This window comes from Mustela lutreola, chromosome 9 (genome assembly GCF_030435805.1).
Source record: "Mustela lutreola isolate mMusLut2 chromosome 9, mMusLut2.pri, whole genome shotgun sequence".
NCBI lineage: Eukaryota > Metazoa > Chordata > Mammalia > Carnivora > Mustelidae > Mustela > Mustela lutreola.
In genome coordinates, this window is record NC_081298.1 from 55,508,044 (window position 1) to 55,534,934 (window position 26,891).

A 26,891-nucleotide genomic window follows, 5' to 3' on the forward strand; every position below is an offset into this window, starting at 1 on the left:
AACAACTTTCATTTACCATATTTCTGGTCACCTTCCCATAACTTGCCTTCCTAGCTAGGACGCCCAAACCCTCTCTGTTGTTTTAGTCTAGAATAATATTTAAACTCAAATTCTAACCACCACTAAGAGTTGCTCATCTCAAAGTGCCTGGGTGGCTCAGTGGCTCTAACTTTAGCTCAGGTCATGATCCCAGGGTCCTGGGATTGAGCCCTGCATTGGGCTCTCTGCTCAGCAGGGAGCTTGCTTCCTCCTCTCTTTCTGCCTGCCTTTCTGCCTACTTGTGATCTCTGTCTGTCAAATAAATAAAATCTTTAAAAAGAAAAAAAAAAAGTTGCTTGTCTCTGGGTACTCTTGGGTGTTTGTGTGATGCACATGCTAATAAGTTTATGTTTGTTCTTCTCTTGTTAATCTGTCTTTGGCCAGCCAAATTTATAGGGCCCCACATGGAGAACTTGAGATAACTAGCAGAAAAGATTTATTCCTCCCCAAGACAACCAAGGGATACATTCAGACTGGAGGTGGGGAGCCAGGTCAGGCTTGATAAAGAATCTGGATCTTCCAACAGAGCTGTAGGGCTTCTGAACAGATAAAATGGAAAGAAAGTGGGCTCAGCTTTGCCCCTCCAAGGAAAGGACTGTTCTTTCAACACTGGATGTGTTGCATAAACAATGAATCTTGGAACACTGAAAAAATAAAATTTAAGAAAAGAGAGAGGGAGACTGCCTGGGATCCCAGCAACACCCTGGCCAATCTGTGAGGGTCAATTAAGTATTGCAAATGAACACAGACCTGGCCTTTCAGGAAATGGGAGACAAACAATAAATGCATTATTTTTGAGAGGTCCATAATTGTAAACCTCAGTAGAAATAAGACCATCAGCTAGAATGATATTGTGGAATTGGGGATTTCCCTTTACTGGGGTATGTAACAGATACTCATAATGACATTAATGTATTTTAACACATTGATGTCAAAAAGAAATCTATAGGGCACCCAGGTGGCTCAGTCAGTTAAGCATCTGACTTTGGTTCAGGTCATGATCTCAGGGTCCTGGGATGAAGCCCCCTTCAGGCTCCTTGCTCAGTGGGGAGTCTACTTATCCTTCTGTCTCTGCAGCTCCCCATACTTCTTGTGCTCTCTCTGTCTCTCTCAGATAAGTAATAAAATCTTAAAAAAAAAAAAAAAAAAAAATGTTCAACTAACTGAGCCACCCAGGTGCCAGGGTCTTTAATCCATTTTATTATTATTTTTTTAAATCCATTTTAAATTTAGTTTTGTGTGTGGTATAAAAAAAGAATTTCATTCTTTTGCATGTAGCTGTCTGGTCCTAAGTTCTGCTACTTCTTAAGTGATTGTGAGGTAGGGTCTAAAGCCAGCAAGAGTCAGTTTAGGAGGTCCTCCTTACCCAAAGGACCCTCTCCCCTGGAAAGGTGGCACAGACAGAGGCTGGCAAGGGACAGGGTGGTGAACATGCTAATGACAGGAAGTTGGTTACACTCCAGGGCCATTGCCCTGGTGTCCTCCAAGCCAGAAACATTCCCCAATGTTGATAGGCTTGAACTGGACAAGCCCTTGCAGTTTTAAGATTAGCCTGGAATTGAATACTGGATGGGCTTCCTGCTGTACCGGAGTAAGCTGGGGGACAGCAGTTCACCCATGGGGCCAGGGTAGAAGGGCCAGGCGTGAGGAGAGTCTGACATGCACACCTGCACCCCACAACTCCTGCTCATTCAAGGTCAGACCCCCAGGAAGAAATCAGCCTTTAGAGGTTCAGGGTCCTCAGTATCACTCCTGTCCCTTAGCACAGACCTCCTGGGAATGCAAGGAGAGGAAGGTTCTAGTACACAGGCAGGCCTGGTTTTTGCACAGCCTGTCTCTGCAGAGAATATTTAAGCTCACAGTGAGGAAGTCTGGCTCAGCACAGCCTGAATTAATGTAAAATGAGGGATAACAGCTACCTGTGGAAGTCACCCTGGAAAACAAGTGTCTTTGTGAATCCATGCACAGCCCAGGGGGAGGGTGGGGAGTTGGACTAGAGGTGCAGCTGAGCCGGGCCTGTGCTCCTTAGGCTGCACGAGGAGGCGCCTGGTCTGTGTCACCTGCTCCCCTGGCACAGGAGCTTCCCAAAGTCTCTGGCACTCCTGACACCTGCTGTGCACAGCTCAGGCTGTACATCTGCTCCACACCCACAGAAGACACAAAGAAGGGGCTGGAAGGAGACCGGGGTCCAGCCCAAGGGGAATTTTAGGATGCTTTCTGTGGGAGGAGCTGTGTAAAAAGGGCTCCATTATTCATTCCTTAAGCCTCCTTGAGTCCAGTGGACTCATTGTCAGGTGCCCCCAGGAGGCCCACTTCACCTGAGTAACAGTTATAGCAGACCCCTGGCCCCTGCTTCCTGGGAGGTACACAAGAGTGTCAGAAGGCAGGTGCTGGGGGCACCTGGGTGGCTCAGTCAGTTAAGCATCTGACTCTTAATACCAGCTCAGGTCTTGATCTCAGGGTTGTAAGTTCAAGCCTTGCACGGGGCTCCATGCTTAGCATGGAGCTCACTTTTAAAAAAATGGAGGGGGAGGCAGGTTCTGATTTGGCAGGTATGGAGTGTGGCTGCAGTCTGCATTTCAAACAAGCCCCCATATTCTGGGAGCACACCTTAGGAGCTGAGGCCTTATGGGATAATCACAGCTCAGAGTTTTTAATTATAGAAATTAGTAGAAAGGTGTTTTGAAGAAATCATGATTTCCCACACTCCCTGCCACTGTCCTCTGCAGGGAGGGAGGAAGAGCAGTTCCTCAAGGTGGCTGGGCTGGATGGAAGTGTCCCTCCATTACATCTACCTATCTCTGCTGACTTGGAATTTCCAGAATGTGCTGTGACTCTGAGTGAGCTTACCTGGGGCTGTTAGGGACAACCAGTGCCTTTTGGAGGATGGGTGTATGCCACACCATAAATACATCAAATTGTTTTCTTTCTTCTTTTTTTTTTTTTTCTTCCAAAACAGGGTTTGAACTCACGATCCTGAGATCAAGACCTGAGCTGAAATCAAGAGTCAGACACCTAACTGACTGAGCCACCCAGGCATGCCCATCAAATTGTTTCTTAATTGGCATCTCCTACAGCTTGCTATATGACGATTTCCTGCAATCTCCTGACCCCTGGATGAATGAATTAGCTGAATTTTTCAATGTGCAGAGCTGAGGATGAGGTCTGGACCTGTGGTCCACACTCCTGCTGGTATCTGTCCTTCCCTCCATGCCATGACAATGTCTCAGCACCCCTCTCCTCTTGCTCCTCCTCCTACCCAAAGCCAGGGTTACCTAGTTCCTGCCTGCAGACCCTGGACTTGAGGACCGACTCCTTGCTTACTCTTACCAGCAACTCAGGTCCACACCCATTAACATTACTGCTGGTATTCCGCAAGGCTGAGTCCCTGGCTCAGCCCTGCTCCCACTGACCCTGATCTCATCTTGGCCTCTGCAGTTTCTGTATCAGTAAGAACACTTACAGGTTGATACATTGAAAAACTGGTAGTATTCCTTTTGTTTAAGTTTATTTATTTATGTAATCTCTACACCCAACGTGGGGCTCGAACTCATGACCCCAAGATCGAGAGTCACAGTACTCTTCCAACTGAGCCTTCTAGGTGTCCTGGTAGTTTTCCTGAAAGTTAAACAAACACCTGCCTTGGAACAAGCTATTTTAGTCCAAAGAAAATACCCAACAGTAATGGGGTGCGTGGGTGGCTCGGTTGGGTTGAACAGCTGCCTTCCGCTCAGGTCATGATCCCAGGGTCCTGAGATCGAGCACTGCATTGGGCTCCCTGCTTGTCAGGGATCCTGCTTCTCCCTCTCCATCTGCCTGCCTCTCTGCCTATTTGTGCTCTGTATCTCTGTCAGATAAATAAAATCTTAAAAAAAAAATGAATACATATGCCTACCCCAAAGGCATGCACAAAAATGTTTGTAACAGCCCTAATCAAAACAGTTCAAACTGGAAACCATGCAAATATCCATTAACACTGGATAAATACATTGCGGCATATTCCTACAGCTGAATAGTCTACAGTGGCGAGAATGATCAACTCCAGCCAGGAACGCGGGCGAATGATGCTGGGTGAGAGCACTGGCACTAGAGCACATCCAGTAAGATTCCATTTACATGATGTTCTAGGACAGACAATTCTCTAGGACATCAGCCTTAAGATTGGTGATTGAGTTTGAGGGGTGGATACCACTGGGGATGACGTGAGTCTGCGGGGTCTGGGAAAACTATCGCAGTATGGCATGAATAAGTGCAAAAGTTCACCTTGTGCACACTAGGAGCCAGTCCCATGTGGAGAGCATCTGTGGACATGGTGAACACCACAGACTGGGGGCAGGGCCTGGGGTTTCATACTGTGCAGTCCCTGGCCTTCCACCATCTTCCTCCCCAGCTTATCCTGTTTCCTCCCACCACAACCAACGGACCAACGGGGCTCCAGATACTTTTTTAGGCCAGTGGCTTTCTGCCTACTTCTAGATCAGGTGCCAACACCACAAAGGGCCATGGGCATCTTCTCCCCCAAGCTCCCAAGGGCTGTCTCAGGAACTGAGGTCCTCCAAGAAATCTGGGACCTCTAGCCACTTTGTTCTCTGCGGGTCTAGACTCCTTTCACCCATCCTCGGCTGCTCTTTAGTCCTCCTGCTGGGATTCCTGTTGTAGTTTCCTAATGTGTTCCCTTTCCTCTCGGACACTCCCTAGAACTGTCCTTACACAGGCTGCAGAATTGAACACTCCTTCAGGGGAAGGTTGAGCCCAACACTGCTCTTATAAACCACAACCCCAACTGGGCAAGATTTCTAAGCCAGTCTCAGCCACTCCCTGGCAGGGCTCTGGGCAGGCGTGGGGCTGGCCCAGAGGGGATCTGATGTGCAGGAAGGGGATGGGGGGCACCTGACTACAGTGGGTGGGCATTCTGACGTATCTGATTCCAAAGGAACCAGGCAGGAGCGGGAGTGTCAGAACCGAGGTGAGGGTGGGGAGGAGCCCCAGAACTATGGAGCACAGGACTGCCTGTGTTGCTGTGAGGGTCTGTGAGGAACCTTCCCCTTTTGGTTCTTGTACCACTGCCTCTTTCAGCCCTTCCCTGAGTGGGAGGCACCCAGCCCCTTGATCTCATGGAGTCCCTTCCTGGAGGAGTTGGATGTCGCCACTTTCCCTGATGGGTATTGGGCCCTCGGTGAAGCTCCTGCCTGGCTTAGGGTTGCACCTGAACCGGCCACTTCTGCTTAACCTAGGGCAGGTCCTCAGCCCTTACATGGCCCTCAAGCTAGGAATACATTTTATGTTTTTAAATGACAAAAATAACCAAAAACTCAAAAGAATTCTAATTCTCGATATATGGACATGACATGAAATTCAAATTTCAGCATCTGTAAATTAAGTTTGGCCGGAACACAGCTGCAGCCATTCTTTCACATTCAGTCTAAGGCTGCTTTCACACTTCCACAGCAGAGCTGAGCAAACGGGACAGAGGCCACATGGCTGCAGACCCTGAAGTATTTACTATCTGCCCTTAACAGAAAGAGGTTGCTGCCCCCAACCTGGAGTGTGTCCCCAGCACTGCCTCACACGTGTGGGCTCCACAAGTGGACACTGAATAAAGTAGTTCCCAGTGGATCTGCGTGCAGCATGGCAGCCAAGGTGGATTGGGGGTGGAAGAGGCAGCTGGCCCCGGCAGGACTCTTGAACCTTCTTTCTTTTTTTTTTTTTTTTTTTTTTTAAGATTTTTATTTATTCACTTGAGAGAGAGAGAGAGAGCATGAGAGGGGAGCAGACTCCTGAGGCTGGGAGCGTGAGGCACCTGATCCCCAGACTCCGATGTCATGACCTGAGCTGAAGGAAGTTGCTTAACCAACTGAGCCAACCAGGCACCTTTGAGGCTTCTTTAAAATTCATATCACGGGCGCCTGGGTGGCTCAGTGGGTTAAGCCTCTGCCTTCAGCTCAGGTCATGATCTCAGGGTCCTGGGATCGAGTCCCGCATCGGGCTCTCTGCTCAGCAGGGAGCCTGCTTCCTCCTCTCTCTCTCTCTGCCTGCCTCTCTGCCTGCTTGTGATCTCTCTGTCAAATAAATAAATAAAATCTTTAAAAAAAAAAATAAAATTCATATCACATCAAGGAAATGAATGGTCAAACCACAGCGGGGTACCAGAACTCACCGGCTAGAATGTTTAGCATTAAAATGACTGGTGAAAGTACCGAGTGTGGGTGTGGATGTGAAGCACTGCTAATGGGAGTGTAAATCGTAATTCACATTGGAAAATGGTTTGGCAGGTTCTTACAGTTAAACATGCACTTACCATATGACCCAACCATTCCACTTGTAGGTTCAGGCATACCTCAAAGATACTGTAGGTTTGGTTCCAGACCACAATAAAGCGAATACTGCAATAAGATAAATCAAATGAATTGTTTGGTTTCCCAGTGCAAATAAAATGCATATAAAAGTTATGCTTGGACACCTAGGTGGCTCCAACAGTTGTTAAGCATCTGCCTTCAGCTCAAATCATGATCCTGGGGGCTATCCTGGGACTGAGGCCCACATGGGGCTCCCTGTACAGTGGGGAGTCTGCTTCTCCCTCTGCCCCTCCTCCTGCTCGTGCTCTCAAATAAACAAATGAAATCTTAAAAAAAAAAAAAAAAGTTATGCTCACAGGGGCGCCTGGGCGGTGCAATCAGTTAAGCGTCCAACTTTTGGTTTCCGCTCAGGTCATGATCTCACAGTTGTGAGATTGAGCCCTGCGTTGGGCTCTGGGCTCATTGCAGAGTCTGCTTGAGATTCTCCTTCTCCCTCTGCCCTTCCCGCTTATGGATGCTCCCTCCCTCAAATAAATAAATCTTAAAAAAAAAAAAAAAAAAGTTATGCTTAGGGATCTGGGGCTGCTCAGTCATTAAGCATCTGCCTTTAGCTTACATCATGATCCCAAAGTCCTGGGATCGAGCCCTACACCGGGCTCCTTGCTCAGCAGGAAGCCTGCTTCTCCCTCTCACTCCTCCTGCGTGTGTTTCCTCTTTTGCTGTCTCTCTCCCTGTCCAATAAATAAATAAAATCTTAAATAAAAAAGTTATGCTTATACTATAGTCTATTAAGTATTATGTCTAAAAAAAGCATGTATCTTAATTAAAAAATCAGAGCCATTATTGGAGTTGTCAGTGACTCAGAATCACTGATCACAGAGCACCCTAACAAATTTGATAATAATGAAAAAGTCTGAATTATTTCAAGAATTACCAAAATGTGATATAGAGACACAGAGTGAGCAAATGCTGCTGGAAAAATGGGACCAACAGATTTGTTCAATGCAGGGTTATCACAACCCTTCAATTTGTAAAAAACAAAACAAAAACAAAAAATATTACCTGTGAAGTGCAATAATGTTTGCTTTGCACAATAAAATGAAGTATGCTTGTATTCATTCAGAAGAAATAAAAACATGTCCACAAACCAACTTGTGCAAAAATGTTCACAGAAGTCTTATCATTAAAGCCCTAAACGGGAAACAGCACAGGTGACTGTCAACAGGAAGAGGAGGAAACAGGTGGAGTATATGGAAATAATGGACTCCTACTCAACAATAAAAATGAATAAACTGCTGACCCGCATGTTGATATCTCACCCACACTCACCCACACACATGCTGAGCCGAAAGCCAGACATACAAAAGAGCACATACTGTAGGATTCCATTCATATGAAATTCCAGAACTGGCAAAAGTATGGTGCTGTGATGGAAATCAGAACTGTAGTTACCAGGGGCCAAGGGTGAGGGGACTGTCTCGGGACTTTCTGGGCCAATAGAATAGGGGTATGTGCCTTGTGTATTTGCCAAAACCGTTTGAACTGTATAGTTAAGATCTGTACACCCTTCTATATGAAAATACCTAAGCAAAAATAGTCTTAAAAAATTCACTAGAAGTAAAAGCTAAAACAATCTTCAGTTCCAAACACAGGCAGCCTTTTGCAAAACAAATCCAGGCCTGTAGGAAGCAGTACCAAATTCCTTCAAGATTCATTTTCTGCAGAGGAATTCCCGATGAAGCTCTGAGCCAACTGTGAAGGCTCCATGCAAGATGGAAGTGAAGGAAGCCTTCTTGAAAGAAAACCCACTTGCCTTGCTGACAGTTTAACCTAATGTGTTAAATGTGTTTGCCTTGGGTGGAGTCCTGGCCAGGCACTCCCACTGAGTAAACAGGAGGATTATTAGCTCCACTAGGAAATCTGGAGGGTGGGAAGGGAAAGTCCGTGTCCCTATTCTCAGGGGTTTCCAATTCTCCTGTTTTCTTTCAACCTTTCATTATTCAGTAGGCAATAGAGAGCCCTTCCCCAGGAGCTCAGAACTTATAGGACCCAGGGGTTCAACAGGAAGGAGCAGACCTGAACTCACCCCAGGGATGGGATTTTCTCTTAACTCACAGGTTCAAGGGGTGTCCATGAGACTGGAAAAAGTCTCAGGGTTGCCTTTCCATTTTGATTCCCTTTGTTCAGCAAATGGCTTTGAGTTTGATGTAGCCCCCACTTGTTTACTTTGCTTTTGTTGCCTTTGCTTTTGGAATCAAGTCCATAAGATCGTGGCTAAGGCTGATGCCAAGGAGCTGACCACCTAATTTTCTCCTGGGAGCTGTATGGTCTCGGGTTTTTTGAGTTAATTTTTGTGTATGGTGAAAGAAAATGATCTACTTTCATTCTTTTGTGTGTGGCTGTCCAGTTACCCCAGTAGCATATATTGAAGAGACTGTCCTTTCTCCACTGTATACTCTTGTTTCCTTTGTCATAGATTAATTGACCATATAATTGTGGGTTTATTTCTGGGCTCTCTATCCTGTTCCATTGATCTTTGTGTCTGTTTTTGTGTCAGTACCATATCATGTGTGAAACAGAGGCAAAAGAATGAATTAAATTTCCTTCCTATTCACAGCCCATTGACAAATCCTGGAAACAGGTACAGTGACCTTCCTCTGGGAGCTCAGCTGCTTTGATGTTCATGTTAAAAGAAAATGCAATCTTAGCTTGACTCCCTGCCCCCCACCCAGGATCCTATAAATCTACTTTAACATATACATTCCTTTGGAAACTTCCTTTATCTCTAAACACCCCCACCAAGATACATGTTAGCAACCATCTTCTCCAAGCATATGGCCCACTGATACCATCTGAAGGGTCTCAAGACTGAGGGTTTACTAAACAATAATAAATGACTTTTTGCTAACAATAACTAGCCCCCTCAGGATCCTGGAAACCTTGTTTCCAAAATACCTTGGAGGCTTGTGCTATCCCTAACCTCTTCCCAGCTTTAAAGTATATAATCAGCCACTCCTCATGACCCCAGAGCAGTCCTTCCTGCTGAGGGGTCCCGTTCTTGTGCTTTAATAAAACCAACTTTTTGCACTGAAGATGTCTTAAGAATTTTTTTTTGGCCATTCACTCTGAACCCCACCACTTCAAACCACATCACCACACTGTTTTGATTATTACAGCTTTGTAGTAGTTTGAAATCAGGGCTTTGTACTTAAACTTTGTTCTTCTTTCCCAAGATTACGTTGATTTTTGGGGATCTTAAGTGTTTCCATACTAATGAGGATTGTTTTTTTCTGTGAGGAATTTTGATAGGTATTGCATTGAATCTGTACATTGATTTGGATGTATGGACATTTTAACAATATTAATTATTTTGACCCATAAACATGGAATACCTTTTCATTTATTTGTGTTTTCTTCTATTTCTTTCACAAATGTCTTATAATTTTCTGTGTACAGGTTTTCCAAAAGCTTTTGCACAGCAAAGGGAATCATCAACAACACAAAAAGGCAACCTACTGAATGAAAGAAAGTATTTGTGAATCATATCTGATAAGGGGTTAATATCCAAAATATATAAAGAAATCCTGCAACTCAATAGCAAAAAAGAAATAATCCAATTAAAAGATGCGTAGAGGATCTGAACTGTCTCCTTCCCAAAGACATCCAGATGGCCAACAGACACATTAAAAGGTGCTCAACATCACTCATCATCAGGAAAATGCAAATCAAAACCACAATGAGATATCACCTCACACCTGTCAGAATGGCTATTGTCAAAAAGAGAAGAAATAGTGAGTTTAGGAGAGAATGTGGAGAAAAAAGAACCCTTGTGCACTGTAGGTAGGAATACAAACTGGTACAGCTAGTGTGGAAAACAGTGTGGAGGTTCCTTAAAAAGTTAAAAAAATAAAACTACCAGATGATTCAGCAATTCTACTTTATTTACTGAATAAAACAGCAACATTAACTCAAAAAGATATATACACCCCCATATTCACTGCATTGTTTACAATAGACAAAGAGATGGCAACGAACTAAGTGTTCATCAATGGATGAATGGATAAAGAAGATGTGGTGTGTGTGGTGTATGTGTCTGTGTGTATCTTCTAATGGAATATTATTCACCCATAAAAGCATGGACTCTTGCCACTGTGACAATGTGGATGGACCTTGAGGGCATTATGCCAAGTAAGACAAAGACAAGTAAGACAAAGAAAGACAAGTAAGACAAAGAAGTAAGACAAAGAAAGACAAATACTGTATGATCTCACTTATATGTAGAATCTAAAAACAAACAACAACAAAAAAACCAGAAACAAACAAAAAAAGAAGCCCAAGCCCACAGATACAGAAAATGGATATGCGGTTGTCAGAGGCAGGGGCCATGGTGTGGGCAAAATGGAAGAGGATGGTCAAAAAATTACAAAATAATCAGATCCCAGAGATGTCATATACAGCATGGTGACTATAGTTAATAATACTGTACTGTTTATTTGAAAGTCGCTGAGAATAAATCTTAAAAGTTCTCATCACAAGAAAAAAATGTTTAAAAAATTCTAGCTATGTATGGTGATAGATCATAACCAGATTTCGTGTGATCATTTTGCAGTGTGTACAACTATGACACCATTATGTTGCACACCAGAAACTCACATAATATTACCTGTCAGTTATACCCACTTCGGGGAAACCTGCTCTTTTAGGTTTTTGCCCTTTTGGAGTTCCCATCCCCATTTTTAATTTATTTTTATTGTTTACTTATTTTTTAGAGAAGGGGAGAGATAGCTGTGGAAGGGTAGAGCGAAAGAGAGGGAAAGAGAGAAACCCAAGCAGGATTATACACCCAGCATGGAGCCCTATACAGGGCTTGATCTCACAACCCTGAGACCATGACCTGAAAATTTTGAGTTGGATGCTCAACTGACTGAGCCACCCAGTTGCCCCTCCAGTCCTCATTTCTTTTTTTTTTTTTTTTCAGTCCTCATTTCTTAAAGTGCTGTGTTAAGATATAATTTATACACCACAGTCACCCATTTAAAGTGCATGATTCAGTGGTCTTTGGTATATCTGCAGACGTGCACACCCATCCAGATAATCGTTTAGAACCTTCCTATCACCTCCCCCAAATCCTGTATCCAGACCACTCAGCAGCTACTTCCGATTCTCTCCCCCTCACCCCAGCTCCAGGCAACCACTAAACTGCTTGCTGTACTATCAGGTTGCCTGTTCTGGACATTGTATACAGAATCATGTAACATGAGATCTCTGTATCTGGCTTCTTTCACTGACTAGTCTAATGTTTTCAAGTTTCATCCATGATGCAGCAGATGTCAGTACTTCACTCACTTTTACTGGCAAATAATGTTCCAGTGTATGGAGAGTCCTCAAAACCTCTTCATCCCCAGCAAGCTGAAAACCCTGGTTTACATTCCCACTTCTTGTTGCTTTAGGACAAGCCCTGTGGCCTTCTAAACTTTGGCATTTTTATTTGCAAAACCACCTGATCCTTAGCTGACCTCCAGATGGATCTGGGAAACCACGAGGCTGCTTTTTTCAGCACCTCACACCTTGGAAGCTGTTTGGAGCTATCCCACTGCCCTGTGTTCCACACCATAAACGTGACTCTGACGCTCTTCTGACCTTGAGCAGCTTCTCAAGGCAGGATGCCATATAGGGGGATATCTGCTCTGCACTATGTAAATCTGGAGACCGACATGCAGATTTACAGAGCTGCACTTAAGCTCTTAGGCAGAAACCTTTATCCACCAATCAATAACACAGAAAAGTAGGCTGTCAGGCTGTCAAAATGATAAAGGGACACTTAGGCCCAGTTAGTTTTAATTTCTTTTGACTGTATAACTACGTTTCTAAATATTACAAAACAAATTATTACCGTGATAATTTATTCTTTAGCAGGGAGATATGCTTTTGATAAACAGCTTTGTGTAAGGCCTGATGTGAGGAGGAAGAATTCCTCTTTTAGCACCTTTCACTTTGCATGCAATATGGCACACTGGTTTGGAAGTCTCCAGATCTGGGTCTGAGTGGCGCCATTCACTCCTCACTAACCTTGAGCTCCTTGGGGTCCTCTGATCAGTACCTGTTCATGGGTGCCACAACGATGCAATCACTCATACCTGACACACAATAAGCACTCCACAATAAAGGCCACTGTCATTTCAATTCAAATTCAGGGACATTACATGCAAGTACGCTTACCTGGTCATGATGTTCAAGATCATTTTCTAGGCGAATCCAAAGATCTTGGGTATGAAGAGGCCTTACTGGTGCCGGATTCCGACCTCTTATCTGGGCAGGAATCCCTTTCTGAGTACCCTTGTGTGCTGACAGGGCAGCGATGCACATGGCTGAGACCCTGTCTTTTAGGACATCTTTCCTTGTTAGACAGAAATCTGAAAACAGTTCCCTGTAACTTGTGCCCACGTGTCTGAGCTCTGGCCCCTGCAGCAACACAGGCAAGGCCAGGGTCTCACAATCCTCATAGTAATGAAGATGCTGTCAGGGTCCCATCCACCCTAAAGCCTCTCTTCCCAGGACTGCACACGTGATTTGTAACAGGAAACAGATTTGGCCTTCATTCCTGCTCCTAGCTCACAGCTCCCCAAACCCTTGGGGTTAAGCATCTTTGTTAGAATACTTGCGTACTTGGGTCTTTTGTCCCAGGGTCCATTCAACACAGCTCATTCAACCATATCTGAATTTATGTTAATGAGGTGATTTATGGAGAGCCCCTGGGGAACAAAGTGTGGGGGACATTTGTGAAGGGGAAGAAACCATGTAATCAGAAGGTTGGCACTTTCAGGGGCGCCTGGGTGTCTCAGTCAGCTGAGTGTCCAACTCTTGGTTTCAGCTCAGATCACGATCTCATGGATTGTGAGATCAAACCTAGTGTCCAACTCCATGCTCAGTGGGGAGTCTGCTTGTAGATTCTCTCCCTCTGCCTCTCTCATACCATACACACTCTCTCTCTAAAATAAATAAATATATCTTAACAACAACAACAACAAAAAACAGGATGGGATTTTCAGCCTCTCCTATCCCTGACTTCTGGAGGGAAGAAGGGATGGAGATTGGCCTTATCACCAAAGCCAATTATTTAATCAAGCCCACATAATAAAACCTCTATAGAAATCCCAAGTAGGGGTTTGGAGAGCTTCTGGTTTTTGTTCTAAGATTTTAAGTAACCCCTACACCCAATGGGGGGCTGGAATTTACAACCCTGAGATTACTAGTTGCATGATCTTCCAGCAGGGCAGGGCCTGCCAGCCTCCCCGATACTGGTTTAATTAACACATATAGGTGCTAGGAGGGTGGCATGCCCAAAGAGGACATGGAAGCTCCAGACTCCTGCCTCCATGTCCTGCCCTGTGTCTCTTCCACCAAACTGTTCATTTGCATCCTCTGTAGTGAATCAACAATAGTGAATCAGAATTCTTTTGAATTCTGTGAGCCTCTTTAGCAACTATGGAATCTGAGAAAGCGGTCATGGAAACCATGGACTTAGAGCCAGCTGGTCAGAAGCACAGGTGGCAAGCTGGGTTTGTGCCTAGAGCCTGAAGTGTGTGTGGGGGGGTACTTGTGTGGTCTGCACCAACTGCAGGTAGACAGGGTTAGGCCACAGTTGGTGTCACAGCCCTGCTGCGCCTGGGGTAGACCCTGAATAATTAGTGTCAGAAGGAGGTATGGAGCACAGAGGACTGAGTGGGCAGCAGAGGAGGCAGGGGTTTTTCCTCCATGAGCATGAACTGACTGTCCCAGGGGCTTCAGTCATTCCTCATGTTTCATGCTCTCCAAACAAGTCGTGAAAACAACCTTACTATGCTGCGTGTGCAGTGTGGCTTTCTGGGGAGACTGTTCCTGACACTGCTAGGATTCTGCACACTTATGAAAGAGCCTCAGGACTTTATATTCAGACTTGATTTTATCCAAAAAATGGTATTATCCCAGTTTGAATATCACATTTGCCTTCCAGTGACCCTGAAATGGTTCTAAAAATCAAATCTACCTTGAAACTATGAGTTGCTATGCCTGAGGGTGTTCATAAGCATGCATTGGAAGTTCTTAGGGCAAAAAAAAAAAAACAAAAAAAAACCCACTACAACACTGTTTTGTTGACTTTTACAACTATCTAAGTGTAGAAGCCTGGAAGTCATTGTAATAAAGTTGTATAAAAATATAAATAAAAATAGTAAAACTGTGAATTGAAGAAAACACCATATAGTAAAAAAGTAGTAACAAAATGAGGAAAAATTTGCAACACTTCTATCAGAATGGTTAATTTCCTTAATGTATAAAAATCTAAAACCAGTAAGAGAATGACCACAGTCTCTCAGAAAAATTGGTATGGGACAAAGACGGATGTTTCATTGAAAAGGAAATGCTCTTGGACATACAAACAAGATGAATTATAGGTGGCTCAGTTAAACATCTGCCTTCAGTTCAAGTCATGATCCTAGGGTGCTGGGACTGAGTCCTACATCAGGCTCCTTGTGCAGTGGGGAGCCTGCTTCTCCCTCTGCCTGCCTCTCTCTCTCTCTCTCTGCCCCCTTCTCTCTGACAAATAAGCAAAATCTTTTTTTTTTTTTTTAAGATTTTTATTTATTTATTTGACAGACAGAGATCATTACCAGGCAGAGAGGCAGGCAGAGAGAGAGGGGGGAAAGCAGGCTCCCCGATGAGCAGAGAGCCTGATGCGAGGCTCAATCCCAGGACCCTGAGATCATGACCTGAGCCAAAGGCAGAGGCTTTAACCCACTGAGCCACCCAGGCACCCCCAAATAAGCAAAATCATAAAAAAAAAAAATTAGGTCAGTGCCCAGTAAAATTACCAGTTATTTTCTACCCTCCAGTAAGGTAGAGTTAACAGTGTTGGCTATAGCTTTATTGGTGAGGAGGGCTCAGGAAGCTGGCACAGAAGCTGCTAGTAGAACTGAAGGGAAAACTGACAACACAGCCATAATTTAAAATACTTCAGCCCTTGGATCTGGCAATGTCAGAAAGGCTCATGCACAGGGATGTGGGACTGGAAACCCTCTGATGCCATGGCGTCTTGTCAGATGTAGGACTGCCACTAACCACTGCAAGACAGAGGCAACTCAGCGTGCACTGATAATGCAGCTGTTCTGAGAACAGGAAGGTGCAGGACATGTGGGCAGGAGGTAGTGTATGCGGTGTGCCGGGAAGATCTGAGCACACAGATGCACATGTTTTCTGTGAGGTGGGGCACAGCAGAGGTGATGACATCCTTACCATACCCCTAGTTTGCATGCTTTATACATTCGGATATGTGTTATATAGCTACTTAAAAAAAAAAAAAAAAAAAAAAAGGCCTACCTTATAACCACAAAAGACAGAGCAAAATGACTTGCATACTTTTCTGGGCCTAAAAATATTCCAGGACTTATTTGGTGATCTTTTGGGAGACTTCCAGTTGTTTCAATTTTTTCAGATGTGAGATCACTAACCTAGAAATGGACCAAATAAATTTTCACTTTTACCTTCATGCATATTTGATTCCTGGCCTCTGGAGTTCTTTAAATATTTAAAACTGTTAGATATTATGGAAGGAAAAGGCTGGGGAGACCCAGCCAGGGGTGATGAGGTGCAGGAGGCTGAATTTTCCTGCCCTTGTCAAGGGAAGGATTCGTAGCCCAAAGGTGGCTTTTTATTTAGGGGAAGCACCTTTCCTGCTTTGTTTTCTTCTGCTCATGTCACATGTACACCTCTGGACCTCTGCCCCAGGGTTTACATTTTGGGGAAACCACTGGGCAGAGGGTGGTTAGCCTTATTTTGTCAGTGGTTTTTGTCCAGGGTGGGGGGGCTGTTTCTCTCCAGTCTTCTGGAATTGGGGCAGTGATGATCAGACCACCAGATTAGGACCCTCAGAAAAGGGGATAACTGCTCCCCTGGCACGTCCTGTGGGCACAGCACTTCCTCAACATCAAAGAAGGTTTTAGGCTTGGACTCCTCCCTGCCTCTGCCTGTGGGGACTGGGGACAAAGGGCTTTTAGAGGTGAGGAGTTAAACCAACCTTCTGCAGCATTCTGCAGAACCCTTTTCCCGATGAGCCCCTCCACTCATGGGCTCATTCGGCAGTCATGTCCATCATGGTCCTGCTGTGGCCCTGGGTGGTCAAGGGGCCAGACCCTGTGCTCCTGCCCAGTCTTTTCCTGGCATGCGACCCCTTTCTAGCTGTCCCAGATTAGAGCCAGGTTCGCATTGAACACACCATGTAGCAGGTGCTGCAGGTCGCAGGCCCAGGGAGGAGGGGAGTTCTGTTGGGAAGATGAGCAGCTCCCCTGGAACAGCCTGGGCCTCCACAGAGCCTGCCACCACGGGGACACAGGAGTGCCTGAGAGTGGCTGCCACGTGTCTTGTGGTTGTCTCCTCAAAAGGCACACTGAGGAGACCTAATGTGCCATCTGTCACCCAGCCTGGGCAGTTCTTTGTTCCAGCTACAGTAAACAGGGACCTCAGGGACTTTCCCACCAGTGCTGGGGTAGATGGACACTGCCCACACTCACTGAGAGGAGTCGCCAGGCCAGAAACCCTTGTAAACCCTTTATTTTAAGTGGAACACATAATGTTTAGCTTATTCTTACAGGTACCGCAGGAATGACTGTGATCCAGGGAACCAGATCTCACAGATCTTGCACTCCAGTGTAGAGTCTGGCCCAGTGCCCTGTGGAGCTCCCAGTGTCCTGTGGATGGGCATGGCCCTGCACCCCAGCACAGCCAGAGGGAAGCTCTAGGGACTGCAGCCTGCCTGACCCACAGGGGACTGGTATGTGTCTTCAATACTGCTCAGCTGCAAATGGCTCACGGTAGCGATACATCCACTGGGGCTCAGAACACAGTTGTTACACAAATACTCAGCCCCACACGATGGAGACATCACTCACACAGCACAGCCATAAATATTGCAAGCAGTTCACGCTCACATTCAGACCTCCTCTGTAGGGCTGGGGCACATGAGAGGTGTTTCCCCCAGCCCCTCTTCCCATTCACAGGGTCAACTCTTATCAGCTCCAAGCCATCCAAGAACCTGAAAAAACAGACCTCTGGATCACCTCACACATCCATATCCAAGGAGGAGGCAAAACATTCAAGTCTGACAGAACCCCTGTCCCAGAGGGCATGGTGGTTGTCACCCAGTCTTCCCTGAGAGCAGCCAGGGAGCCTGTACAACCTCCCACCGAGTCTCTGGGGAGAAGGTGAAGGTCTGTCCTGGGCATAGGGGGAGGAACCAGACAGGGGAAGGGAGATAAAACAAGACTCTTATCACAGAAACACGTTACAACCACTCCATCCTGCAGAGAGGGACAGGTCGGGGATGGTGTGGCTGCATCACCCTGGCCTTGGCATGTGCCCTTTGCCCTATCTGGTTCACTGTCTACCTGGAGCCAAGGCAAGAGACACTGGGCCTGGGTCACACTACAGCCCTCTGCCTGTCCAGGGGCAACTCTGCAAGTCCAAAGGGAGAGTAGCAGCTTCCTCCCAACATGTCAAGGGGTTCCACAAAGGTCTATTCTCATGAAGGTCTGTTCTCATGGAGACGGAGTCACTTCTGTGAGGTTGGCCAGGGCGGCTTGGCTGCTACAAGGCTGGACTCTTCTGTCTGCTCAGGGAGTCGATGTAATGAAAAATGGCCCCCAGAGCCCAGCTGGTCTCAACATCGTTGATTTTCCGAGTCAGCTTGAAAACACAAAGGGAGGGGCAGAGTGGGCATGGTTGGGAGGCTGGAAGCAGTACCCCCAAGCCCTTCTGGCCATAAAGGGCAAAAGGGGTAATCTAGAGACAGTCCTTACCTTCAGCATTTTGTTCTCTGGGAAGCCAAACTCTTGGAGCAGCAGGCTGATGTAGGTGAGGTCCATGCACAGAAAGGGGTTGCCCTGCAGCCGGGTCTCTGCCGTCCGGCACACTGGGGGTGAGAGAGCCCTTTCCCAGATTCCAGGTGGGGGCGGGGGGGGCAGGGCTTGGGCAGACTGGCTCTACACACTCCAGGTGCCCACCCTATGCTAGGCTCTGTGCTGGCCCCAGGTCCTCACTGGTTTAGACAAGACTACAGCCTATAGCAAGGTGATTCACCAAGAGTACACCAAAAGGTAGGATATCAAGGCGAACCAGCCTCCACTGGGCCTGGCCTCCAAGACAAAGAAGGACTTATATGTTTTAGCATCAGGAGCTGAAGGCCATAGTCTCACAGGGCAGAGCCCTGGACCTGTGACTCTGGACACCTTTTCCAGGTGTGAATCTGGGCTTTCTGGGGAATGTAAACACAAACATTCTTGTGTGTTCTTGTGTATTCTTGAAGCCGATGAACAAACCCACCAACAGATTTCCCAAAATTCTGCTCAGAATCTTTTCCTGTTGAAGAGTCATGGATACCAGGTGTCCATGGGATAAAACCATAAGTGATAAGAAAGCTTAAAAAAAAAAGCCACTTGGGGGGAGTGGGGGAGAAAGGACTTTCTATAGAGAAACAAATGAAGTTTAACTCTTTTGATCTGTAATTGGGAACAGCACTGAAGAGCATAATATTTATAGCCAGCCTTCATTTCATACCCCATCTGGCCGGATTATGATGGACAAAGGAGAGGAAGGGAGTCAGCCACCTGTAAATTCAAGAGGAAGAGCTCTTCACCCCCACAAGCTGGGTCTGCTGTGACAATTGTGAATTTGCTGGGACACTTTCAGGAGAAATCCCTGTGACAATCACCTGAGCTACAGTGAAGAGATGTCAGAAAAAGTGAAATCCAGGAAGCCCACTCCTAACAACCCTAGGACTAGAACTATCCACTTTCAGAGTGAAGGACACTGAGGCTCCCCCTCCCCCTGCCGTGGTCACATAGGATGGGGCAGACCCGTGGTCTAGGCCCACAGGACAGTGACCCCCCAAGTACACTCTCATACTTCTGAACACGTTAGGCTGGCTGAATCAGGAACCAAACCTGGAACTTCCAGTACTGCCTCACAAGTACCAAGCTGCACCTGCCACATGGTGGGGCAGGGTTCCTGCCTCCCAACCTGGCCCTTCTCAGCTGGCAGGGAAACCGCTACTCACCATACTTGGCCGCGATATCAAAGTCTCCTACGACGAGGCTGCCACCCTTTTCTGCATCTGTTGGACAAGACCAAGCACCTGGTCTGCACCAGCATCCCTGGACCAGAGATGCCACCAAGGCGCTGAGGCTGGCACCCGTGAGAGGATGACATGGGGTGGAGAGTCCAGGCTGGCTACAAGTCTGGGTTTAAGCAGCCAGCAGCCCCACATGCACTGGTCATGTGTCTTAGGTGATGTGGCTGGGGGTGGGCAACTGTTCCGTGCAAGACCACAAGGGGATGATTAGCAGTCACGGATCTTCGAGGGTCCCTCACAGGAAGGTCACCAGGGGCCCTGGGCCCCACAGACTGAGAAATCTCTTCATTTTAAGTTAAAAAAAACAAAAGCACAGAATCAGACATGTTTCCATGAGCTGTGGCCTTGAGTTCAGCAACGGTACGCTGGGTATCAATTTTCTGAATGTGGGGAAAAAAGTTCTATAAAAAAAAGCCAAGAAGTGGTTTGTCAGGTCTTAGATCAAATGGGCAGAGCCTTTACAGGGCTCTCAAGAAGAGAGTGGCCCTAGGCCTCTGTGACATTCCCAGGGAAGTAGGCATGAAAACTGTGTCCCCCCAAATCTTACTAATAGCAACTGTTTCTTCAATGCACCCGAAAACCTCTACATTTGATAGAGGGTTCTCGAGCTGTCCCACACATTTACATTTTGTATGAGGCAGCTTCTCAGTGAGCTGACTTTTCCTTGACTGGGCATTTGCTCAGTCAGCAAATATCATCACTGAAGATGGATTCCATTTCTTAAAACAGACCCAAGCAGCTCTTTCAGAGCCATGTGTGACCACAAAAGGGAATTGGAAGAGCTTTCTGAACAGCCCAGCGCCTCCTGAGGTCACTCTGGGATAGTGTCAGTCCCTTAATGGAAGGGCAATCTAAAGGCAAGGTGAGGGGCCCCAAATTGATGAGGTGATACTGCGGAGGGTCCTTTTGAGCCAGCATGAAAGGGTGGAGCCCCCAATACGCTGCATGTAGTAGACCCTGAGCATTGTGATGTCCATAGCTAGTGGCACGGCCAGGAGAGTACAGATCAACAAACTGCTGCTCCAGTTATGAGAAGCCCACAGGGGCCCTCAGGCCCAACAGACGAAGTAGCTATAGGACCAGCTACTGGGAGGCACCCCAAGGACCTTGCCCTGTGCCAGAGAGACCCAGGGCCAAGCAAGGCATGACAAGGTCACCTTCTACTTGGACTACCCACTCCTGGCTAGATGCGTTGCACACTGGGTCCGAGCAGTAGGTGGCTCAGTGAGCCTTGAGATACCACAATGCCTATAAGCTCCTACGGGTGGTCTGTGGAGTGCGCTGACCCCTCCCCATGCCAGCCTGGGTGCTATATGGGAAAGATGGCCATGTGACCATGTCACAAAGGGCTCCCTCAGCCAGAAACCTGGGGCCAGGCAGGAACGACTAAGGGTCAGTTACATAGGTAGGTCAGTTCTGCCTTAGAGCAGAACTTGACAGCAATTAACTGTTCCTGCACTGACAATGTAACTTTACTAAGTGGCTCAAAGACCTGATTTATTTATAAAATGGGAGCTTATTACTTCCTATATGGATGACAAGACACTCCTCTATTTCTGTTACTGTGAGAGTGACTGAGAACATGATTACTCTTTGCTGTGGGCCCTCTGTCCAGAGAACCTACACCTCAGCCCTACCCTTACCTATGAGGCCTACATTTGCAGCAAGGTCGTAATAGTAGGAAAAAGCATAAAAATCCACATCCTTCACTTCTTCCGTTCTGTGCACTTTGTTTCGAAGGATTTCCGATACTCTGCTGGCACACAGCTCATGGAGGTTCACCGCTGGGGCGAAAGAAAAGCACAAAGACAATGGTTAGGGGGCTTAGTGCCTGGGCCATACAACCCCTGAGGCCCTTCCCAATGACTTGAGACCTGGACCTGGAGGGTGAAGCAGGAAAAGAAGCCTGGATGGCACCTGGGTCTGGGTGCTCATCAACACCACCCATGCCAACAGGAACCTTACAGGAGCCATAGCACTGCAGGCTCAGATCAAGGGAGAGAAACCCAAAGTATGAAGGTCGCTAGAGATAGCATGGCCCTCAAGCCTGGAGGACACCAGCCTCCAACTGGACACATCTACTGTCCTGGCATTAGCCCAGTGGGTTCAGATTCACACCGTTTATTTTCCGCTGGCCCTTGCTGAACTCTAAACTCTTACTCTGTCCCATCAGTCACTTTGGAGGTGTGGCCTGCAACCTCCTTACATCATAGATGAGAAAACAGAGGCCTAACAGACAGCTTGTCAATCGCATAGCTGAGATCATTGAACCCCTGATTGGAAGAAGGACAACAGAGAGCCCCAGAGGTAAACAGATGTCAGTATCCCACTACCCACCCCTGGAATCAGCTTCCCATCTCCACCAGCAGACCTGCCCAAAGTCTCAAGGCAGCTCCAGCCAGTTCTCCCCATGCCCTTGCCTGCTGGGCCTTATTTCTCTCCACTCTCCCATATCAGGACAGCCATACAACCTCCCCCTTTCCTTAAACACAGCAGCCACTCCAGGGCCTATGCACACGCTGCTCCTCTGGTCTGGAAAAGTGTTGCTTTAGATCCATGTGGCCCATTCCCCAGCTGCTCATGTTTTGGCTCAAATACCACCCATGTAGCCTTCCCTGGCCATCATATTTAAAACTGCAATCTTCTCTTCAGCCCTCCTCTGTTTTTTCCTACAAGTTACTTCCTCATGTGTTTTAATAACTCCTCACACTGGAGTATCAGCTGGGTGCCAGGGGCTGCTGCAGGACCTGATGCTATCACGTGCATGAGTGGCTGGCTGAGTCAGAGTGAACTCCATGGTCACCAGATAATAAGAAACAAATATCTGGTCTTTGTTCCTGGTTCTGAATACAGAGCTTTCAAAACCCTTGGAATTTCCTGCATGATGGGGATGAGATGAGCCTCTTCCATTATTCACTATGAACCTCTTTTTCAGGTATACCTGAGTTTATGAGAATGAGTGGACACTTGTTGGTGGGTCCCAGGTGGCTTCAGGATGGATGCTAGCTGTCAGAGGAGCCAACCATGTGATTAGAAGGTTGGAACTTTCAGCCCCACCCCCAAACCTCCAGGGATGGTAGGGGGTTGGCCATTGAGGTAAACCAGCAGCCAGTGATTTAGTTAACATCTGTGTAGTGAAGCTTCCCAGAACCCTAAAGGATGGGTCCCATGAGCCTCCTGGGTAGTGAACACATGGAGGGGCTAGGTAATAGTGCTCCTAGAGAGCATGTGGAGGTTCCACACCCCTTCCCCAACACCTTGCTCTATGCATCTCTTCCGTTTGGCTGTTCCAGAGTTGTATCTTTTATAATAAAATAGTGATAATAAGTAAAGTACCTTCCTGAGTTCTGTGAGCTATTTTGGCAAATTATCTGGTGGGGAGTTGTGGGAACCCCCAATTTGTAGTTGGCTGGTTAGAAATACAGGAGGCCTAGGACTTGCGATTTGCATTTGAAGTGGAAGGTGCCTAGGGGGAGCCTTGGTGAGACTGAGCCCTTAACCTCTGTGGTCTGCATTAACTCCAGGGAAAGTGGGAATAGAATTATTCATGGATGGAGAATTGGCTAGTTTGGGGAAAACCCACACACATTTGGTGCCAGAAATGTGGGTAGAAATAGCTCTGTCACCAAAGGCAGACAAAATTCTTGCCCAATGTGTCCAGCTTGAAAACAGTATTTCAATGTTTCTATTAGCACCACTAAAGGAGCACAGGGCAACAAAGACCACCCACATGGGGCGAGAGGGGCCAGGCTGGTGGGACAGCACACCTACTGTCACAGGCGGTGGGCTACACAGCTTGGAGCAGCCTCTCCTATGCTCACCAGGCAGTCTGAGGTGACAGGTGATTTCACTTAAGGAGAAGCTGTTTCTCCCTCAATTCAGAGATGAGCTCATGTGGCTACTGGGTCAATAGCCCCAACTTGACCATTTGTCTTAGAGCGGCAGAATGCTCGGGTCCTTCCTCACTGGAGGCTTGTTAGGAAATGTAGTCTTTTGAAAGAAAGTATGTGGCAACAGAGAAGGGAGCGTTGTGCAGAGAGACCCTTTGCCAGCAGTTCCGAGTGTGTTCTGGCAAGGGCCTCCTGCAACCCTATCGGTTCACAGAGCTACTTCCATTTCCTGGACAAGTATGGGCTTGTCTGTGAATGAGGTCGTCTAACAACAGCCTCTTTGGTTCTCAGAGGTATCTGGAAGGTATGGGATAGAGGACAGGCTGTCATTCTTAACCCTTACACACCAATGACAAATGAGCACTCCACCTTACCTGCCTTCTGTCCTGAAATTCTGTATGTTATTTCAGCATGTTCCCACTCTCCTGTGAAACCTGGAGACAAACAAGGGCTGACCAACTCCTTTCCATCCTCAGCTGAAATAAGCAGATAAAGAAGAAAGGCACATTACCACAGGGAGACTGGGATGTGGATTCTGCTGGGAAGAGGTCTGTATTCTAGTGAAGGGGAGGTTTTTACTTCTCCCTTAACTACCTTAAAGAATTTAAGTAGGGGGTCTGGCCCAAAAGGAGAAGTATTACTAGAGATAAATTTTTTTAAATTAATTTATTTATTTTCAGCATAACAGTATTCATTATTTTTTCACCACACCCAGTGCTCCATGCAATCCGTGCCCTCTATAATACCCACCACCTGGTACCCCAACCTCCCACCACCCCGCCACTTCATACCCCTCAGATTGTTTTTCAGAGTCCATAGTCTCTCATGATTCACCTCCCCTTCCAATTTACCCCAACTGCCTTCTCCTCTCTAACTTCCCTTGTCCTCGATGCTTTTTGTTATGCTCCACAAATAAGTGAAACTAGAGATAAATTTTTATCTAAATGACCATTGTATGGAAAGGCAAACATCTAATGACCAAATATCTGTTCTTCTTCTGTTCTGTGAATCATCCACCTTCCTTTAAAGCCCCGGGCCCCTAGCCCATTACTTAGCTCCAGATGACCCACAGCTTCAATTGCCCAACTTGTCCTTGGGCGTCATTTTCTTCTGGGGCTCCGGTACATATGTAAACTTGCTTTTCTCCTATTAATCTGCCTATGTCAATTTAATTAATAGACTAGCCAAAAGAACTAGAAGGGCAGGAGAAAAATCTTCCCTCCCCCATAGTTGGTGAGCTAGACTGGAGAAACTTCACTGGCCGCACATTGCCTATTCAAGGGCTATGGCAGAGGGGAGAGCCTGGGACCTCTGACAGGTGCAGCAGCAGGTAAGAATTCTTATTACCACGTGAGGCTCCTGGATCTCTGCCTGCAGGATCTAGCTGAAGCAAGTGGTGAGAATATTATCCTCCCAATTTCTTTTTTTTTTTTTTTTTTTGTAAATTTTTTATTTTTTATAAACATATATTTTTATCCCCAGGGGTACAGGTCTGTGAATCACCAGGTGTACACACTACACAGCACTCACCAAAGCACATACTCTACCCAATGTCCATAACCCCACCCCCCTTCTCCCAACCCCCCTCCCCCCAGCAACCCTCAGTTTGTTTTGTGAGATTAAGAGTCACTTATGATTTCTCTCCCTCCCAATCCCATCTTGTTTCATTTATTCTTCTCCTACCCACTTAAGCCCCCATGTTGCATCACCACTTCCTCATATCAGGGAGATCGTATGATAGTTGTCTTCCTCTGCTTGACTTATTTCGCTAAGCATGATACGCTCTAGCTCCATCCATGTTGTCGCAAATGGCAAGATTTCATTTCTTTTGATGGCTGCATAGTATTCCATTGTGTATATATGCCACATCTTCCTTATCCATTCATCTGTTGATGGACATCTAGGTTCTTTCCATAGTTTGGCTATTGTGGACATTTCTGCTATAAACATTTGGGTGAACGTGCCCCTTTGGATCACTACGTTTGTATCCTTAGGGTAAATACCCAGTAGTGCAATTGCTGGGTCATAGGGCAGTTCTATTTTCAACATTTTGAGGAACCTCCACGCTGTTTTCCAGAGTGGTTGTACCAGCTTGTATTCCCACCAACAGTGTAGGAGGGTTCCCCTTTCTCCGCATCCTCGCCAGCATCAGTCATTTCCTGACTTGTTTATTTTAGCCATTCTGACTGGTGTGAGGTGATATCTCATTGTGGTTTTGATTTGTATTTTCCTGATGCCGAGTGATATGGAGCACTTTTTCATGTGTCTGTTGGCCATCTGGATGTCTTCTTTGCAGAAATGTCTGTTCATGTCCTCTGCCCATTTCTTGATTGGATTATTTGTTCTTTGGGTGTTGAATTTCCTAACTTCTTTATAGATTTTGGACACTAGTCCTTTATCTGATGTGTCGTTTGCAAATATCTTCTCCCATTCTGTCAGTTGTATTTTGGTTTTGTTAACTGTTTCTTTTGCTGTGCAAAAGCTTTTGATCTTGATGAAATCCCAATAGTTCATTTTTGCCCTTGCTTCCCTTGCCTTTGGTGATGTTCCTAGGAAGATGTTGCTGTGGCTGAGGTCGAAGAGGTTGCTGCCTGTGTTCTCCTCAAGGATTTGGATGGATTCCTTTCTCACATTGAGGTCGTTCATCCATTTTGAGTCTATTTTCGTGTGTGGTGTAAGGAAATGGTCCAATTTCATTTTTCTGCATGTGGCTGTCCAATTTTCCCAACACCATTTATTGAAGAGGCTATCTTTTTTCCATTGTAGATTCCTTCCTGCTTTGTCGAAGATTAGTTGACCGTAGAGTTGAGGGTCTGTTTATGGGCTCTCTATTCTGTTCCATTGATCTATGTGTCTGTTTTTGTGTCAGTACCATGCTGTCTTGATGATGACAGCTTTGTAATAGAGCTTGAAGTCCGGAATTGTGATGCCACCAACGTTGGCTTTCTTTTTCAATATCCCTTTGGCTATTCGAGATCTTTTCTGGTTCCATAAAAATTTTAGAATTATTTGTTCCATTTCTTTGAAAAAGATGGATGGTACTTTGATAGGAATTGCATTAAATGTGTAGATTGCTTTAGGTAGCATAGACATTTTCACAATATTTATTCTTCCAATCCAGGAGCATGGAACATTTTTCCATTTCTTTGTGTCTTCCTCAATTTCTTTCATGAGTACTTTATAGTTTTCTGAGTATAGATTCTGTGTCTCTTTGGTTAGGTTTATTCCTAGGTATCTTATGGTTTTGGGTGCAATTGTAAATGGGATTGACTCCTTAATTTCTCTTTCTTCTGTCTTGTTGTTGGTGTAGAGAAATGCAACTGATTTCTGTGCATTGATTTTATATCCTGACACTTTACTGAATTCCTGTACTAGTTCTAGCAGTTTTTGAGTGGAGTCTTTTGGGTTTTCCACATATAGTATCATATCGTCTGCGAGGAGTGATAATTTGACTTCTTCTTTGCCGATTTGGATGCCTTTAATTTCCTTTTGTTGTCTGATTGCTGA

At 46.1% G+C, this 26,891-nt stretch overlaps 1 protein-coding gene across 9 annotated transcripts in view; it reads right to left on the minus strand.

Moving 5' to 3' along the window:
- Nucleotides 1-16,895: 16,895 nt before the first annotated feature.
- ENTPD6 (ectonucleoside triphosphate diphosphohydrolase 6) overlaps nucleotides 16,896-26,891 on the minus strand; it is a 43,143-nt gene continuing 33,147 nt past the window's right edge. For 7 of the 9 annotated variants that reach the window (XM_059134256.1, XM_059134259.1, XM_059134255.1 and 4 more), the window contains 5 exons: nucleotides 23,759-23,860; nucleotides 21,138-21,278; nucleotides 19,420-19,476; nucleotides 18,164-18,276; nucleotides 16,896-18,050 (listed from right to left, as the gene is read on the minus strand). In XM_059134256.1, the coding sequence (XP_058990239.1) occupies nucleotides 17,952-18,050; nucleotides 18,164-18,276; nucleotides 19,420-19,476; nucleotides 21,138-21,278; nucleotides 23,759-23,860 (512 nt within the window). In that variant the 3' untranslated portion in view covers nucleotides 16,896-17,951. Of the gene's footprint in view, nucleotides 18,051-18,163; nucleotides 18,277-18,346; nucleotides 18,971-19,419; nucleotides 19,477-21,137; nucleotides 21,279-23,758; nucleotides 23,861-26,891 lie in introns of those variants that run through there. The other 2 variants (XM_059134258.1, XM_059134260.1) reach the window with 2 other exon arrangements.